We start from the raw sequence: 18639 nt of genomic DNA, 5'->3' as shown, positions 1-18639 counted from the left end.
ATATTGAAGGATCTTCCAGTTGGAGCCAAAGGGTCAACATCCCCCAAAGCACAAATGCAAGTGAGGCTTGGACATAAGGCTAAAATTATATTCCTGATGCTGGGATACCTGCTATAAGGGGCTCCAATTATGATGCCCCATCACTCCTCATTCCCAAATGGGCTTTCTGTGGAGCCCAGGCCAGGGAGAGAAAACTATGGTGGGCCCAGACACAGGACCACTGATGATGGGTGCAGCTTTTAGTGGAGGTCCACACAGCAGCATGCATTGCTGTGTCTTTCAGAGTACAAAGTGGAGAGGCAGGGCTTCCAACAGTGCTTGGAAAAGGCTTCAGTGCCTACCCTACAAGAGGGAGCATTCTGTAATGTGAAGCTGAATTCAAAGCAAGGGGGATAAGGAACTGCTGCAACCTCTGTACAACCCTCAGTGGCTTCTAAACCTGCAAACATCTGTATTCCTTGTTATACAATGCCACTGAGCATTACTCATGTAGTGCACCCTCCTCCTCTTTCCTCCCCTGCCCCGTGGTTGCTTTCCCATGCCCTTTGCACACCATGCTGTGCATCTCCTTCCCCTCCTGCAAGTGTCTGAAGATGGGCCTCTCCAAGCTTTAGGGACCCTATGAAGACTTTGTTTGGAGGGACAGGTAGGTTTGTATTCACTGGCATACTGAGGAAATAGTGTGTGGCTATTCCTGCCCTTGTAGGCCACAGCACAGTGGCCAACAATATTGTAGCTATTTAGAGCTACTCCTCTTTGCTCTATTTCAGTCCCCTCTGTCCCTCTCCCAGAAGGTGTTCCCCCTACAGTGCAGGTCGCCAGAGCCAGCTATCCTGTTTCCTACCTGTCCTGGAAGAGACGTATTGCCAGCATATAATTCATTGTTGTCTTGTGCTCTAAGTAGGATCTGGAAAGGCAGGTGGAGGGGACTGATTAAAGCTCAGGCCAACACAATGAAAAGGCAAAGGAGGCCTTGCACAGAAAGAAGACATTCATAAAATACACCCCTAACAGAAAGGCACTGAAACAATATGGTGTAATCAGACAGGCAAGGGGAGAGGAGAAAGGCAGTCACTGTCTAGCACCTAAACGTTGGGGGAGGCAGACAGTATGTGGTCAAAAAAAGGAAACCAGGACATAAGGGAAAAGGAAAAGCAGAACCTGGTGTCACCCAGGGGTGAGGTCCATTGTGTACCTGTGGCTCTGAGGGTGACACACAGCATGCATTAGGGTAACCAGAGGAAAGAGAGGGAGTTGACAGTGCTGTCACCGATCCCCAACCACTAACCTGGTTTTAATTCACATACATGTCCTATAACCTAAAACAGAGCACCAAGGAGACACTGAGCCAACACACTGTGGATTTCTCCTCACCCATAAAGATCCCATGTTAGTGGTGTTGGGAATATCCGGATGAAACCCCCTCTCCGCTCATTCTCCTCCTTCACTCGACGCAGAACTTTTATCTGGGATCAGAGAAAGGAACAAGAGCCAAGCGAAATAGATACTAGGACTGAAAATTATCCTCAGGGCAGGGCTTGGGTTCCAGAGGATGAGGCTGCCATTAACCCTGCAGTTGTGGGAGTGACTAGTGTACATTTGACATAATTATACAATAATGTCATCCTACATGTAGGCACTGAAGGATCCTACGGCTTTTTAGAGCATATGTGCACTCTTGGCATAGCAGGGGGAGGGGCCCTTCCGGGACAGAGCCACTATTATCAGTAAAACTCAGCAGTTTCACTCAGAGAATAAACCATTTTCTAAAAGGTCTCCCTTATCACTTTTGTTTGTCCCACTCTGGGGCCAGACAGCTCTCTCATGAGGCAGTGGATACTTGGCAGAAGCAATTATTAATCCAAAATTACATTGGATTATTAAATTACTTGTGTTCCACTCATCCCTACATGTTGTCCCAAAGCCAAGGTACATACAATATCAGGTATTTAACAGCACTTACCTCCTCCATAGACAGACCCAGCATGGAGCCACTTTGCTTTCCTGCTACCTTTTCCCTGCCTGAGGGCATCACGTTTTTCACCTCAGCATCACTGGCAGACAGAGGGCGGGCACGCTGTAGAGACATAGATGTTACATAGATGAATCCAGATGTTACTCTTTCCCCTCTCTAAACTTATTTTAAAAATTAATAGCTAAATTCAAATTCCAAGCCCCCATGCTCAGCAGAATCCACACTCCAGGGCACCAGAGCCAGGATTCACACCCCTAGCCTCCAACTACAGCAGGATGTACACCCCATTGGGCACTAATGTCAGGATTCACATTCCCAGTTTTTGAGACCAGACGGACCCCAAGCATTAGTGCCAGCATTCACATACCTCACCCCTTTGAGAAAACCATGACATATACCCCAGAGGCACTGCAGCCAGGATTTTCACTCCGAGCCCCCATGCACAGAAAGATTCATACCCAATGGGCATCAGAACCAGGATTAACAGTCCAAGGCCCCAGGCAAAATGGGATCCCCATCCCAGGGGCACCAGAGTCAGGATTCACCCTCCCAGTCAGGCTGCGAGGACTCTAGTAATTAGCTAGTGAGATGAACTTGTGGGAGAAAAAGGCGAGACATTCAGTTCAAAATCCATCATGCTCTCTTCTCAGCTCACAAATCTGAAAGACCACAATCTGATGCTCCTGGGACTCAACAAAAGACCTTTTCTCTTCATACAGCCATACTCCACAGCCAAGTGGCTATCAGTATTATCACAGACAAGCACAGAAGGCAAAGAAAGACTTGAAAAGCAAGAAACTAAAGAAGGAAGGGTTTGCAGAAGTTCTAACAAACAAAGTCTTAACCTGAAGTCAGTGCCTGATAAGTCACAATAGATCAATTGATGAGCCTGGAATCAAAAGTATTTGCAAAGCAGCAGAACTGTCAGGTCCTAAGAAACAGACAAAAACTTAGATCAGTGTGACCGGACACAATCTGACAGGACAGTGGAACAGTTTAACTGGGCCCTAGGCACAGCTCAGGTAGGCTTCCTCTGTAGAAAGATACAAAAAAGACTGAGCCCAACTCATTCCTCCAGATGGCATTCAAACCACCTCTTAGCACAGAAGTGAAAGAAGAATCAGGAAGTAACTCAAAATTGATTAAACCTTGGGAGTAATCCCACAGAACACATACTGAAATGAAGATGAGTGAAGGATCCAACTGCATTCTTATTTATAAGGATCATCTGAGCTGATAACAAACAATAGAATTTCATTGTGGCAACCTCCACAGAAACCACAAGCATAATGACAGAAGCGGAGGATGAAGCAGCTGCAACAGGAATGGATGTTGCACTGGAGCAGGTTGGGTTGAGCTACTCAGAAGCAATTCATGTGGTGAGAACCAGAGGGAAAGCTGACATAGCAGGTGCCAACTGAAAATGTTTCATTACCACCTATTGAACAGCGATTAGAAAGGAAGGACCTCAAAGAGATCTGGCTGGGGGGGGGAAAAATGAACGAGTAAACAGGAGACACTAGAGTCATTGAATTTAAAGCCAGAATGGACCACTTGATCATCTAGTCTGACCTCCTGTATATCACAGGCCACCAACACCACCCACTAAACCCAACAACCACAATTAGACCAAAGTATACAACCCACAGGAAACCAGACTATTATGTGCCACGGGCATAGAATAGGAGAGACCGAGGTGCATCAGTGCCACAGGCCCCTGCAATTGCAGAGAAAGGATTAAATGAGGTATACCCAGATGATCCTGGCAAGTGACCCCCACACACAGGCTACAGTAGAAGGCAAAAAACCCCAAGATCACTGCCAATCTGACCTGGTGGAAAATTCCTTCCTGAGTCCCAAAATGGTGATCAGTCAGACCCTGAGCATGTTGGTTATTCCATATCCTTTCTCCCTGCATTCGCTTCCCTATGTCATCACTATCAACTCCTTTGCCTCAATATCTTAACTCTCTAAAACCTTCCACCATCCATCCACTTCCTAAAAACCCTTCCTTGACTCCAATATTATACCCACCACATCAGAAATGATTCTTAAAGAAAAGATTAGGAGGAAATTTTTCATCTTAAAGGCTTTCCATGGCCCTATCATAGAATCATAGAATATCAGAGTTGGAAGGGACCTCAGAAGGTCATCTAGTCCAACCCCCTGCTCAAAGCAGGACCAATCCCCAACTAAATCATCCCAGCCAGGGCTGTGTCAAGCCTGACCTTAAAAACCTCAAAGGAAGGCGATTCCACCACCTCCCTAGGTAACGCATTCCAGTGTTTCACCACCCTCCTAGTGAAAAAGTTTTTCCTAATATCCAACCTAAACCTCCCCCACTGCAACTTGAGACCATTACTCCTTGTTCTGTCATCTGCTACCACTGAGAACAGTCTAGATCCCTCCTCTTTAGAACCCCCTTTCAGGCAGTTAAAAGCAGCTATCAAATCCCCCCTCATTCTTCTCTTTTGCAGACTAAACAATCCCAGTTCCCTCAGCCTCTCCTCATAAGTCATGTGTTCCAGTCCCCTAATCATTTTTGTTGCCCTCCGCTGGACTCCTTCCAATTTTTCCACATCCTTCTTGTGGTGTGGGGCCCAAAACTGGACACAGTACTCCAGATGAGGCCTCACCAACGTCGAATAGAGGGGGACGTTCACGTCCCTTGATCTGCTGGCAATGCCCCTACTTATACGTCCCAAAATGCCATTGCCTTCTTGGCAACAAGGGCACACTGTTGACTCATATCAACTCATATCTATCCCTGGAGGTAAGTCAGTCTCTTCACTGCAGATGGGGAAAACAAGCAGAAAGGGGAAGTCAGTTATTCAGTGTCAAAGCTGAAACTAGAACTCAGTCGTTTCTGGCTCTCACCCACGTGCTCAATTCTACAGAGACAGTACTGTTGTCTAAGTGCTGGAGAAAAAAGCTCTCTCTAATCTTCACCACCTCTTGCCCAACAATATCCTCTAATATTTCGGTGTAAGGTTCATTCTGATCATAGTACAGAAACCTCTCTCCTCTGTGTAGATAATGATTTCAGAAGGTTCTTGCTCCCTCCTTGACCACAGTGCACCTTTTGAAAAAAACTGTGGACAAGACCACCTCCTAGACCTGCTTCCAAAGACGGGCACATGCCTCTGAGTCCCACACCATGGTCCTACCCTGACCTAACCATCCATGGCAGCTACTACAAGATCACTCCCGCTATGGAACTTTACGATTCAGCACCACTCTTTTCTTTCAATCTTACCTTTACCGTTAACCTTAGCTTTGACTTATGCTGAGGACATACAACTCAAAATATCTTTTAACACCTTTAACATATCCTTTCTTGTCACCCTCTCAGCTCATCTTGCTCTAGTGCATTTGTGACTTCAACTCTTGTTTCAGATGGCTGTCTCAAGGACAATAATTATTTCTTCTCTTGGGCAAGAGAAGCCATTCTCCAATACATATCTATCTCCTCTAGCCTCCTTTACACAGACCTCTTTTGTCTCCGGCCTCCATGACCTAGACAAAATCCTATACTCTTCTCCACCCACAACTGTGATATTGCTCCCATTTGCTACTGCCTTCATCATCGCCACCCTGACTACTGTAGTTTCCTTCTCTATGGCCTCCCCGAATCCCAGCTCTCCAGGCTCCAGCATGCAAATGCTGGTGCCACCATCTTGCACCTCTGTGGATGGATGATCACACCAGCTTGACTTTTTAAAACAATCTTGCCACTGCTGAGAATCTTCTCCCTACAGTTCCTGCCATCTGGAATAATCTTCCTATATCTCTCCATCTCCACTCAAATCTCAGATGAAACATCTTTTCTCCTTTACCTCTGAATCTCTTTACCTGGGCTATTTAGTTCTGCAATACAGTCTGGGATAATTTGTATCAAAGGTATTATAAAAGATAAAATTTAAAATTTTATCTTTCACATCAGTAAATTAAGTTGAATGAAGCCCAGTACTTACCAACTTTGTGTTTGTTAGTCGAGACTGCATAGAGACAGGGCACTACAAGAGACAGATAACTGGAATAAAAATCTCATGTTCTGCCAAGACACCTTCACCTCTGACAAGGTGGGAGCTAAAAAGTCCCAGTGAATGGTAAGGTGGTCCCACCACCTCCTTTTCCGATTTTGCCTATGTCCTGCACAAATGCATTCTGCATCACCTCCACCCCCAGCAACCATAATCACCACCTTCAGGCAAATGCTCAAATGTTTAGACCTTCGGAGTACATGCACAATCCGCAACAGAAAAGACAACTCCACGTGACAGAAGCAACCAACCTATCTCAATTGTCAAGACCAAAGTTATCTTTTTTGTACTAGATAAATATTTTTCATCTGCATTAACACCTACTAACCATTAAAGGAATAGATTGATCTAAGCATAAGAAGCTACAGCTCCCCCTTTACTGCTTAAGATTCGTTGAAAAAGCTGTAGCCCAAACCAATGGTCCGTTACTAAGAGAGCAGGTAATTGCTCCATTTCTCTGGAGGGTACCAGTGCTCAGGGAGTCAACACAAAGAAATCACATAAGGGACTGGCAGTGCATTATGGCGAGACCCATGTTATCATCTTAAAGTCACCAATCCTAACCTCATTATTTCCTACAAATGAAACTTCCCCTGATTAAGGTCACAAACTATCCAAATTTCTGAGATAATGGAGGAGCTGAGAATGACCCAAAATTCCCTTTGCAGTTGAGACCAGGAGTGGAAGAGGAACAGATGATGAAACAGGAACCAGGTCAAAAGGCATCCAGAAAAGAGCAGCCCCCCCAAAATTCTTGGGTATTGGAGACAGGCCTGTGCCCATCTCTGCTCAAGAGATCCTCTGTAGAGCCCAGGAACCCCTGTTGCATATCCTTACTCATTATCCTACAAGGGTTTTCCTGGTAAGAGAAGTGAAGGCTGAGGTACCATTGCAAAGAGAGGACAGTCCACTTCATGGCCACCACTCAGCACTGTGAATCTCTGTACTTTTCAGCTGGCCCAGAATTTACTCACCATTTACAGCTTTTATGAGAAATCCATTCTGTAAGTTCATAACACCTAAAAATCCAATGCTTCAAATACATCTCCGTTTTCCTAATCTCTTCACCCTGAGCTATGCATGTGCATTCAAGCAGGAGTTCAATGACCAGTGAGTGGGGTCTGCCCTAGCAAAAAAGGTTACTTACCATTTAACTTGTTTCCTGAATAAATCGCCACTTGTAGAGAGTGGCTCCCACAGGGTGGTCCAAGAAAGTCTAGGTCAAGGAGGAGAAGGCACGGCACGGCACTCCTTCCCTCTGCCTCAAAATGTGGTCTAGAAAGTCATGGAGATCTATATTGATTCCCACTTGTTGAATTGGATATGTGAACTGGAGCCTCAGCCCGGTGTCCTTATGTCCAATGGAATCTCACCTCACCAGTTATTCTCACCCCACAAGATAATTCCAGGTCCAGATTTTGGCTGAACTGAGTTTTGTGAGATGTACTTTACCACAATTCATATAGAGTTTTCCATGTTCTGAATCTGTTTCCAGGTAGATGGAAATCTGAACAGAGAAAGATTTCCATCTACCTGGGCTCCAGTCACAGACTATGCCACAGGAAAGGTCAATTGCAGCAGCACAGTGGCCAACTGCAGGCAGCTCACAAACTCTCAATGAAATTAAAACCCTCTGATTTAAAATTCTGTGCACAGTGCTTGTGAAGTGAGAAATGCCTCTGAAAAAACAAATGGGCTGGGAGCTCCCCACTCCATCAACATTTGTGGGATCCATCTGGCTGACAGAGAGAGATGAGGGAAAAGCAGACTTTCAGAGCTCCAGCATTTTAATAGCAGAATGGACACTGGACATTCACCAGGAGCCATATGAGGTCTCAGTCCAAAGGGATAGGAGATGAGAGAAACCAGGGGCAAAGGAGAAATAAGGCTCTAATTTCAAATATGAAAGTTCTTTCTGCGTCAGATAAGGTCTCACAAATGCTCAAAAAGCTGTGGGATTCTTGAAGCTAGTCACCCACAATGAAGCTGGCTGGGAGACACAGTACAGTTGCATCCCATGAGCCTCCTCTTCTACAATTGTGCTAGGATTCCAGGGGCCTCACTACACTCACTTGCAGGCTCTTTCACCTTTGGGCAAAACTGATTAAAGCTCCTGTCCTGGTATTCTCCTCAGAGCTGCAACACGAAGTCCTGGGTTGCTGAACTTGCTCACCTGAGGCTTCTGAAAGGGATTTCTTCTGGCTGACTCTGACGAGTGTTGGGCTACCCGGCTTGACCGCTGGCCCAGATCCTGGCACACAAAGCCTGTGGAAGTAGAGAGACATGTAAGAAGAGGTTACTCACCTGGTACAGCAACTGTGGTTCTTTAAGATGCATGTCCCCGCCATGTCCACTTCACATGCATGTGCACCCCATGCACCTTTGACTGGAGATTTTTACTAGCAGTGTCCATTCAACCCAAGCAAGGGCCTTACATGCCCTTGTGCTCACAATACCATGTCTATATTGAGCTGTGCAGATGAACTGTGCTCGGTTCCTTTTCTACTGCAAAGTCTCACAAAGGAAACTCTGAAATAGAGAGGAAGAAGGGCAGGGAATGGAACATCAGTAAGGGGATACACCTCAAAGAACCAGATACTGCACTCCTCCTTCGAGAAGTAACCCTACGGGTACTCCACTTCAGGTGATTCCAGAGCAGTATCCCCACAGGGAGGAGGGAGCTCCAGAGTCAGGTCCAGCACTGAAGACAAAACCACATTGCCAGCTGCTACATCAGATGTAAAGGCACGGACCAAGGCCTAATGTTTGGAGAAGCTATGTATTGAAGACCACATAGCAATTCTGCAAATCTCAGATACTGGAACATCTGTAAGTAATGCAAAGGATGCTGACTGCAACTTTGTAAAGTGCACTAACACCCTTGAATTTTAGGTTGAATGCTAGCTGCACCATAACATGCAAAAATACACCGAGAGATCCACCTCAATAGCCTACTGGATGGAGATTGTAGATCTTTTAGATCTGGCTTAAATGGAAGTAAGTAGTCCAGGAGACATCTAACATTTTTTGGCCCTATCCAGATAGAAGGCCAATGTTCTCCTAACATGCAAAGTATGAAAGGAAGCCTCCAGCTGAGAATTATGTGGTTTTGGGGGAAAACTCGGTAAAATGAATGCATTGACTAAGATGCAACTCAAATGACACCTTAGGTAGGAATTAGGGTGTGAACATAAGGAAACCTGGTCTTTGAAGAATACCATGAAAGGATGGCCTGTCATTAAGGCCCCAGTTTCTCCAACTCTTCAGGCTGACGTGATGGCTATCAAAAAATACCATTTTCATAGGCAGGTGAAGAAAGGAACCAGTTGCCATTGGTTCAAATGAAGGTCTTGTTGAGACATCTAAGAACTATATTGCGATCCCAAGTCAGATTAGGGTCTTTCATTTGAGGGAAAAGGTTTCCAATAACTCTGACTTTCATCAAAAGTTTTGGGTGAGTGAACACTGAGAAATGAAAGGCTGTTACGGTGGCCAAGTGAACCTGGACCAATCTGGTTGATAATCCTGTTTTCTTAGGTTCCAGCAGGTAATCTCAGATAATCAAGAATGAGGAAGATGTGGGTGCAAGTCACTGGAGTTCACACCACTGGCTAAATCTATTTGAAGGTGAGTATTTTGGGTAGACCATTTACTACTTTTTAACAACACCTGTTGTACCTCCACAGAACAGGCAGACTCTAGTCCCACAAACCATTGAGGAGCCATGCCCCAAAACAGAAAACTCCTAGGCTGCGATGAAGCAATTGACCGAAGTCTTGGGAGAGGAAATGAGGGACGATCAGAAGCTTGATCACTGGACAGAGGGACAAGGTAAAAATGCCAAGCTTGTCTCAACCACATTGGGAATCTTAGAATAACCTGGCTTTATCCTGTCTGATTCTATTAATCATGCTCAGTTTATAGAGGTGGCAAAGAAGTCCACTTCTGGAAAACTCCAAGTCTGAAATATGCCTTGGAGGGTCTGAGAGTCCAACTCCCATTTGTAGGCCTGGAAGAAGCACCTGCTGAGAGCATCAACCATAGTGTTTTGAATACCAGGGAGGTAGATTGCTGAAATGCATATGCAATGGCTCATGCACTAGTACCTCAACATTACTGCTTCGGCATCTGTGGGGGGCAGGGGGAAGACAGATCTCCCTCCTCCTTACTGGATTACATAAAACATGCAGCCCACATTGTCCATCATGACTCTGATGAGAGGCAGAAAATAAGGACAGGCAATTCTGACTGCCCTGAGTTCCAACAGGTGATGTGGAAACTGGTTTCTTGAGGCAACTATCTGCCCTGGATTGTATGAGCATCTAGATGAGCTCCTCATCCCAAAAGGCTACTTCCATCATTATAGTGACCATTAGAATCAGTTGGAAAAAAGGAATGCCTGCACCAATATTCTGATGATCTTTCTACCAGTCTAGGGAATCTTTCAACTGGCAGGGAACTGAAACCTGTTTGTCTAAGCTGCATCTCTTTGGTAACTAGACTGCTCTGAGCTATCCCTTGAAGAATGAAGGCACAACCTTGCATAATCTTTTGTAAAAGTACAAGCTGCCATGTGACCTAGGAGTTGGAGACAGTTTCTCACTGATATTTTAAGGTGCTCAAACAATCTTGGCTAGACCGAACATTATGAATCTGTCCATATGAAGGTAGGCCCTGGACTTCAATGAATCAAAGGATACCCCTATAAACTATTTTCTGTACCGAGGTCAACGTGGATTTTTTTACATGGAGTTGAAGACCCAATTCCAGGAACACCAAAAGGGAACTCTGCATGGCTGACTGCACTGCTTTGTAAGACCAATCCTTGAAATGACCAATCATCAAGGTACAGAAATACTAAAATTGCCTCTCAACAAAGCTAAGTGGCCACTGCAAATACTTTTGAAAAACACTCTTGGAGCTGATGAGGAGCATCTAGTATTGAAAATTATCCTGGCCTAAATCAAAAACAGGTATCCTCTGTGAGATGGATGTATCACTTTATGGAAATAAGTAAGTGTCTTGTAAATCGATGGCTGAAAACCAACCCCCTGAATTTAGTGAAGGAATTATAGCTATCAGAGTTACCATCCTGAACTTCTGAGACTTTACGAATTTGTTTAGTAGCCTTAAATCTAAAATCAGTCTCCACTCTCCAATTTTCTTTAGTATAGGAAAAGTAGCTTGAGGAGAAACCCTTTCCCTTATTTTGAGCATGAACAGGCTCTATCACTCCTAAATGAAGAAGTGAGTTTATCTCCTGTCTCACTAAGAACTTGTGACAGGGGTCCCTGAAAAGGGATGGGTGGGGGGAGGGGTGGAAAGGAGGGAGGGAGGAAAAGGGAATGGTGTAGCCCAATGTTACAATCTCCAAGACCCATTTTTCTGTGATAATCTGTTCCCATGCATGTTGAAAATGGGTAAATCAGGGTCCAAATGGGGGAGGTGGGCAAATTGTTGCAGATGTGAACTAAAGATGGGGATGATTCAAACCCTTGACCAACCCATCAAATTGGTGTTTTGATTCTGGTTGAGTACTTGGGCAACACAGATGAATAATTCTTTTCCTCTAATCTATATTTCTTCCTGGTGGGCCCAATGTGTCTTTGGAACCACAAAATTGGATTGGCCAGTATCTCTGGGTGCTTTGTGACCTACTAGGTTTTCTTTTGTTCATAGGGGTATACACTCAGAGATCGTAATTTGGCTCTGGAGTCTTTCAAAGTGTTCAGGGACTTCTGTGTTTTCTGAAAACAAACTTCAGACCATCGAAGGGGAGGTCCTCTACAATTCTCTGGACTTCTCAGGGAAAGCTGGACAGTTGGACCCAGGATGCCCTGCGCATAAACTACCACCATAGAGATGGAATGTGCCATGGCGTCTACCACATCTCAGGACTCTTGAAGGGTGTCTTGACCAGTAATTGTCCCTTAGCAGTGATGGTCTGAAATCGCTCTCCTTGGTCTGGTGGAAGGTGCTCAATAAAAGCAGTAAATTTCCTGTAGTTTGTGTAATATTTTGCCATGAAAGCCCAGTAATTCTCAATCTGAAATTGCAGGGTCACAGATGAGTAGGATTTCCAGGTGGTTCTGGTCTGTCATACAGGATTGATTTGGTATGGTGGTGTTTTCCCCACTCATTCACCACATCAGAATTGGGTTGGGGGTGGGAGAATAAAAATTTGGAGTCCTTGGTGGGGATATACTTTTTTTTTTTTTATCTGCCCATTGGCAAGATGGTACTGTTGCTGGAGTCCACCAAACCATCTTCACCAGACCCAAAAGTGCCTCATTGATAGGTAGTGAAAATCTGGTTGGTGTTGCTGACTGCAGAATGTCCATCAACTTGTGTTGTAATTCTTTGACCTCTTCAAGTGGTATCGGGAGAGCGTCCGCCACCCGTTTTATGAGGTCCTGAAATTGCTTGCTATCATCAGCCACAGATGGTGATGGAGGCATAACCACCTCATCCGGAGACAAGGAGATGGTGATTTGAGGGGTACCCTTCTCATCTGCCCTAGCTTCCTGTTCTCTGAATGTCTCCTCCTATTGAGGAATGGGCTGAGGTAGAGGTAAATTTATCTCTCTTGTCCCAGTGAGCAAGACTCAATACCTTGGGAAATTGTCATCAGTATGCTACCCAGGGGTCCCATTATGGTCATTGAGGGGGTCCATATAGGAGAGGGGTGGCATTCAAGGCAGTTCCCACCACCCATGATGTCTTTCCAAAAATTCCTCTCTGAGAGTGTCGAAGAGTGGGTTCCTATGCAGACAGATAGGACAGCCCTGCACTCAGAGAAAAGAGACTGAAAAGATCTCCATCATCATCCTCGACATCATCCAGTGGAGGACCCCAGCGGTAGAAGGTGGTGAATCAGGCAGTATTGAAGATAGGAGTCCGTTGACTGAATGGGTCTTGATTACAGGAGGCACTCAGTTCCCATGAGCACTGGAGACTCCTGTTCACCTGACACTGAAAAATCATCCTTCAAGTACCAAAATGTTTGTGGTACCAAATGGAGAGACAGTACCAATATGATGGTGTTTGTGTCTGTAGAGATAGATGGTACTGAAGATTTAGAGTGCTCCGAGGTGAGTGCCAATGGAGTTAGACACTTAGGCTTGCTCAGTACAGAGGAACCCATTGGGGAAGGTGCTGACAGTAAAGCTGTGCGTCCATCAATACTGGCCTGGAGGAATGGTTCTCCTTGCCCTCTTGTCTGAACAGTACTGACGCTTGGTCAGACCAGTGTTTGCTCTTGGAAGAGATTCAGGGCTATCCAGCCCTGCTGCTACCAAAAGAGTCCTTTGCCTTTGCATTACTAAGCCAAGAAGCTGAAGTTTTTGAAACAGTTGAACAACTGGGAGACAGAAGTCTTTTAGGAACAGGCTCCTTAAGAAGGAAGTTGAAGCTCCTCTTCCTGGAATCCTTCAAAGAAGTCTCTGGAGTCTTCCCCTTTTGGGGGGACAGCTGAACCAATATCAAAGGGGCGCTGGATCTGCCCAGAAACTGGTGTACTGGCGGAAGGGGGTGTTTCCTGATCTGGCTCTGAAGCAGGGCAAAGGGAAAACTATCATTAGTAGCCTCAACTTAATTTCCCGGTTCTTGCTTGCTTTGAATTTAAGGATCTGACAGAAGTTATGCTTCTGAGGGACGTGCAAATCTCCAATGCAGCAAAAGCATTTGGAGTGGTTGTTGCTAATCAAAATGGCCTCCCAGCAAGTGAGGCAACATTTGAACCCTGGTGAGCTGGCCATGCCTTTCTCAAGACAAACCTTCTCAGAGGGAGGGGACAGGAACAGAAACTAATCCTCTCAACTACTAAACTAACTAGCAAACTATCTAAAAACTAAACTCACTAATAGGAGGAAAAACAAATTTTTAGTTGAAGCACATTCAAGGCAGACATGCTAAAGCTCCATCTCAGGCTGAGACAGTTAAGAAGAAACTGAGGGCAGTTCATGCATGAACCCCTACATAGCATTGGTTTGGGGCATGAGGGTGTGTAGGGCACATGCATGGGTCGAACCGATGCTGCTAATCAACATTTCCAGTTGAAGGTGTGTGGGATGCATGCACACCTGAAGTGGAGCACCTATAGGGACACTATTCCCTAGACCACCTTTAATTTCTGGGAGAGTTGGCCAGCCCCTGAAACACAACCTAACATTCCTACCAACAGTTTTATCAACCATGAACCCAGGGGTGTGTGTTTCCCCGAACAAGGCCCAAGAAGTCTTTTTTCCTCAGTATGTCTCGTTTTATTTAACTCTCAAGTCCTCCCCTCTTCCCCCAATGGCATAATATTTCTGGCTGAGAACCAGAAAGGATGCCTTTAAAAAGCCAGCATTTAAAAAGAAGGGTTGCTAAAGAACACAGACGAGTGCCCTCTTGCATTCAGTGGCTAAGCATGCTGCATTGGTGACATTTTTCTACCTCTTTTTGGGCCCAAAAAGTAAGACACCAAAAACCAAACCAACACCTCTCAATGAGTAATGTAAAATATTAGCCGTAGGGTGCTCTGCTAGCTAAACACTGCTACACATTACAATCATGCAGTTTTTCACACCCACAATTCCACATTTGTATAGCCTAATCACAACTTACTAACACTGCCTTCACTTTGGAGCACTCAACCCTACAAACATTTTTTCGTTTCTCTTTAACTCCCTGAGTAGGCTGTAAAATTCAGTCACTCATTTTGGGGAGTCAAGGAAACAGACAGCTTCACAAACCAAACCAGAGATTTCAACACATTTAAGAGAACGAATTGCTCAGCCTGCACAACAGCGGTCCACTGGGTAGCATCTCTTCTGGTCCCCTTCACATCTAATTCATTCACCACCATTCCCACAACTTATTACACCCTGACCCACCACTGAACACTCATCACAACACATCTCCACATACCATCTTGTTCTACAATCCAACACACTAACTCACCTCCTGTCCAAATACATCTGACAATCCAGAACATGTACCCACACACCCTCATAGTATAACTATCCAATACATCATATCCACCCACCTACAATTCCATCCATGCAACTCAAGATACACACCATCCCCATAACTCAATGCACCCACTCTTCTTAACTCAACACCCCCATCTATTATCATACAGACACAAACCCCAAAACCTGACATCTATCCAAGCCTAATACAATACACCACACAAAACTGCACCTTAACATGTAGTAAAGAGGCATGTTGAAGTTTCTATTGCACTCACCTACAAGGGTAAACATGTCCGAAATCATGCTAGCTTTGATCTTCAGGTCCAAAGGAGCATCACTGTCCCCATATGCAACAAGAGACAGGAGGAGTCAGTTATTTGGCAATTCATGGAAAGCATCAATGTCCAACACAGATTCCCTTTCATCATGTTCCCAGTGGATCAGTTCTCAGAGAGCACAAATAGAATGGAAGATATGGGGAAAGTCTAGTTGATTATCTTTGTATCACAAAAACAGTCAATGAATTATGTCTGCCTCTAAACACTGTATCAGTTCCATTATAATCCTCTCCCACATTCCCTTTGGGCATCATTTGGGGAGGGCTGTTAGCTCTTCTTGGGAAGAGACTGGCTTTCCATGTATCTCTACAACACATAGCAGAATGGGTGTTATTGCAATACTAATGTTAAGCAGTAACCACCCATCCATATAAAATGACAGATCAATGGATGCTAAGGAGCAGTGAACAAATGATCAGAGAAAGTAAATGGACCCTGCAGTGGTCAGATAGAAGGGGAAATACAAAGCATGTATGTACACAGAGCTTAACTGAAAATCATCTGGAGTGAAAGACAGGCTAAGCCCCTGAGGCCCTGGCAGCCAAGAGTTCTTTACTGTTGGACCATAAGGAGACTATGCTCTGCAGTTCTGTGGAAGATGAATGGGGTACAAAGGCTGGCATCAGTGGCAAAGCAGAAGGAGAGAGGAGGGTATGCAATAATACTAGGACAGGTATGCAGGCAGGCATGTATGTATGTATGTATGTATGGAATGGATCAGAAAAACAATTTCAGTGGCCACAATCTGAATGGACTTAAGACATGGGCAAAATGGGTATTGGGGAGGCTAGAAAGGAGGATGTTCCAGTAACAGATAAGGAATTGTATGGACAACAGTTCATAGCTGTGTGGACAGGAAGGGACATATCTCTGATGCATTGTGGATCTGGAGACAACTTGTGTGAGAGGAGAAGAAAAATGAGTAGTCAAATAGGACCTTAGGTTATGAGATACATTATTAGCAATAGTAACAAAGAAATAGTCAGAAAGCAAACAGAACCCCAACTGGACTCCTTCAGAATGCCTGCTGCACCCAGGTCAATATGAAAAGGAACAGCAAAGGAGATCCACTCTGTAAGCCTGTCAAGGTTCCTCCCCCCATTCTGAACTCTAGGGTACAGATGTGGGGATCTGCATGAAAACCTCCTAAGCTTACTTTTACCAGCTTAGGTTAAAACTTCCCCAAGGTACAAATTAATTTTATCCTTTGCCCTTGGAATATCCACTGCCACCACCAAACTCTAACTGGGTTTACTGGGAAACGTAGTTTGGACACGTCTTTCCCCACAAAATCCTCCCAACCCTTGCACCCCACTTCCTGGGAAAGGTTTGGTAAAAATCCTCACCAATCTGCATAGGTGACCACAGACCCAAACCCTTGGGTCTGAGAACAATGAAAAAGCATTCAGTTTTCTTACAAGAAGACTTAATAGAAATAGAAGTAAATAGAAGTAAAGGAATCACCCCTGTAAAATCAAGATGGTAGATACCTTACAGGGTAATTAGATTCAAAACAGAGAGAATCTCTCTAGGCAAAACCTTCAGTTACAAAAAAGACACACAGACAGGAATAGTCATTCTATTCAGCACAGTTCTTTTCTCAGCCATTTAAAGAAATCATAATCTAACACATACCTAGCTAGATTACTTACTAAACGTTCTAAGACTCCATTCCTGTTCTATCCCCGGCAAAAGTAGCATACCGACAGACACAGACCCTTTGTTTTTCTCCCTCCTCCCAGCTTTTGAAAGTATCTTGTCTCATTGGTCATTTTGGTCAGGTGCCAGCGAGGTTACCTTTAGCTTCTTAACCCTTTACAGGTGAGAGGATTTTTCCTCTGGCCAGGAGAGATTTTAAAGGGGTTTACCCTTCCCTTTATATTTATGACAAAGCCCATTAATAATGGAACAATATACCATGGATTTCACTCAGCCATGCCCGCCCAGGGCATGCACTTGGTGTGCTGCACTTAGTGTGGTCAGAGATTCCACCTTTGGTATTGAGGTCCCAGCCCTTCCATTTCTTGAAGCTGGCAATTACTTACCAGGCCAGGGATGGGGATAAGTTCACCTCCAGTAGCCAGGGCTTGAGAGTAGCATCAATAAGGACATCAAAACCATACAGCTCTGAAAACACAAATGGTGTCTCTTTCATACACAATAATGCCCCAGGGAGCCCAGAAAATGCCCAATTTGAGCCTCTGTTGGGGCACTCCTGCCAGCTGACTCATCTGAGGCTTACTGATCCCTCTAGCTCAGATACCCTCTCAGATGGGAGTCTGGCTTCCCTAGAATGGGAGTTAAAGATACTACCAGCTCTGGGGGAGTCCAGAAAACTAGTCCCAAGAAAACCTGGAGAAAGAAGGATGAGAAATGGAGGAGCACAGGCAGGAACAGCAAACAAAAGTAGAAGAGAGGAAGAATTAGACACACATGCCTCCCCAAGACCTAGCTGTCCAGACCCTAGCATGTGCAGAATTATCTACATTTTCACATGCAGAGGCATAAAGCAACACAACCAAATCATCCCATCTTCCAACACTTCCACTAACTACACTTTGTTTCCAGGATCCTGTTTAAAACAAAAAATTCACCCTCCTTGCTCCATGTCTTGCCCTAGTCTGCCACATGGATCTCCATTCTTTTTACCATCAGAACCTCTCCATCTACCCATCTAGCACTAGCTTTCCCTCCGTACTCCCACATAATCCCCAGGTGGGTGCAAGATCCTTTTTCTCTGCAGCTCCTGCCACTTTGACAGCCTCCCAGTAACTTCACTTTACTGATGCTCCACCACTTTGTAAATCACTGTTAAAAAAAGCCTCTCGCCCTATCCTCTAAAATGCTCTCTCACTCAGAATGTATTACATGTGCTAGATGCACTCCTCTCTAATAGGTCAGACTAAAGCCAGCTTCCCATTCCAAGACTGATTTTATTTCATTCTATACAGCACATCCTCTCATTTTGGGACACAACTTACAAGAAAGATGGTACACAAATATGACTGAAATAAGTTGGCACCAAGGCAATTTCCTGGAACAGTACTAAGTGTTGGAGAGAGTTAACATCAGTGCAACTTATGCACATTTTTTTAAAATATTGCAGAACATGGGATTGGCACAGGAGAAGGATTTCCATGGTTTTAGAATTGATCAGTTCCCTAATGCCTGGAATGAGAGCAACAGAATTACTGTACCATGCTGCTCTCCTTGAATTCTGCCCCCAGCGTTTTGTCGCCTACCTGACATTCATGCCTGGGGAGCAGGACTGTTTGACAAGATCCGCCTTTGCAGGCAGCTGTTCAAGAGCTCCTACAGCTTGCTAT

At 44.8% G+C, this 18639-nt stretch overlaps 1 protein-coding gene across 5 annotated transcripts in view; it reads right to left on the bottom strand.

Annotated features, from left to right (window-relative positions):
• Positions 1 to 18639, bottom strand: part of TTLL5 (tubulin tyrosine ligase like 5) — a 208431-nt gene that overhangs the window by 141101 nt on the left and 48691 nt on the right. For all 5 annotated transcript variants that reach the window (XM_084630661.1, XM_084630660.1, XM_084630663.1 and 2 more), the window contains 6 exons: positions 17359 to 17440; positions 15251 to 15312; positions 8192 to 8283; positions 1964 to 2077; positions 1375 to 1466; positions 845 to 907 (listed from right to left, as the gene is read on the bottom strand). In XM_084630661.1, coding sequence (XP_084486787.1) covers positions 845 to 907; positions 1375 to 1466; positions 1964 to 2077; positions 8192 to 8283; positions 15251 to 15312; positions 17359 to 17440 — 505 coding nt within the window. The remainder of the gene's footprint in view (positions 1 to 844; positions 908 to 1374; positions 1467 to 1963; positions 2078 to 8191; positions 8284 to 15250; positions 15313 to 17358; positions 17441 to 18639) is intronic.

The sequence above is a fragment of the Lepidochelys olivacea genome (genome assembly GCF_965140295.1).
Source record: "Lepidochelys olivacea isolate rLepOli2 genome assembly, chromosome: 6".
Lineage (NCBI taxonomy): Eukaryota > Metazoa > Chordata > Testudines > Cheloniidae > Lepidochelys > Lepidochelys olivacea.
Note: the sequence above shows the minus strand (reverse complement) of the source record. Positions and strands in the feature narration are given on the sequence as shown.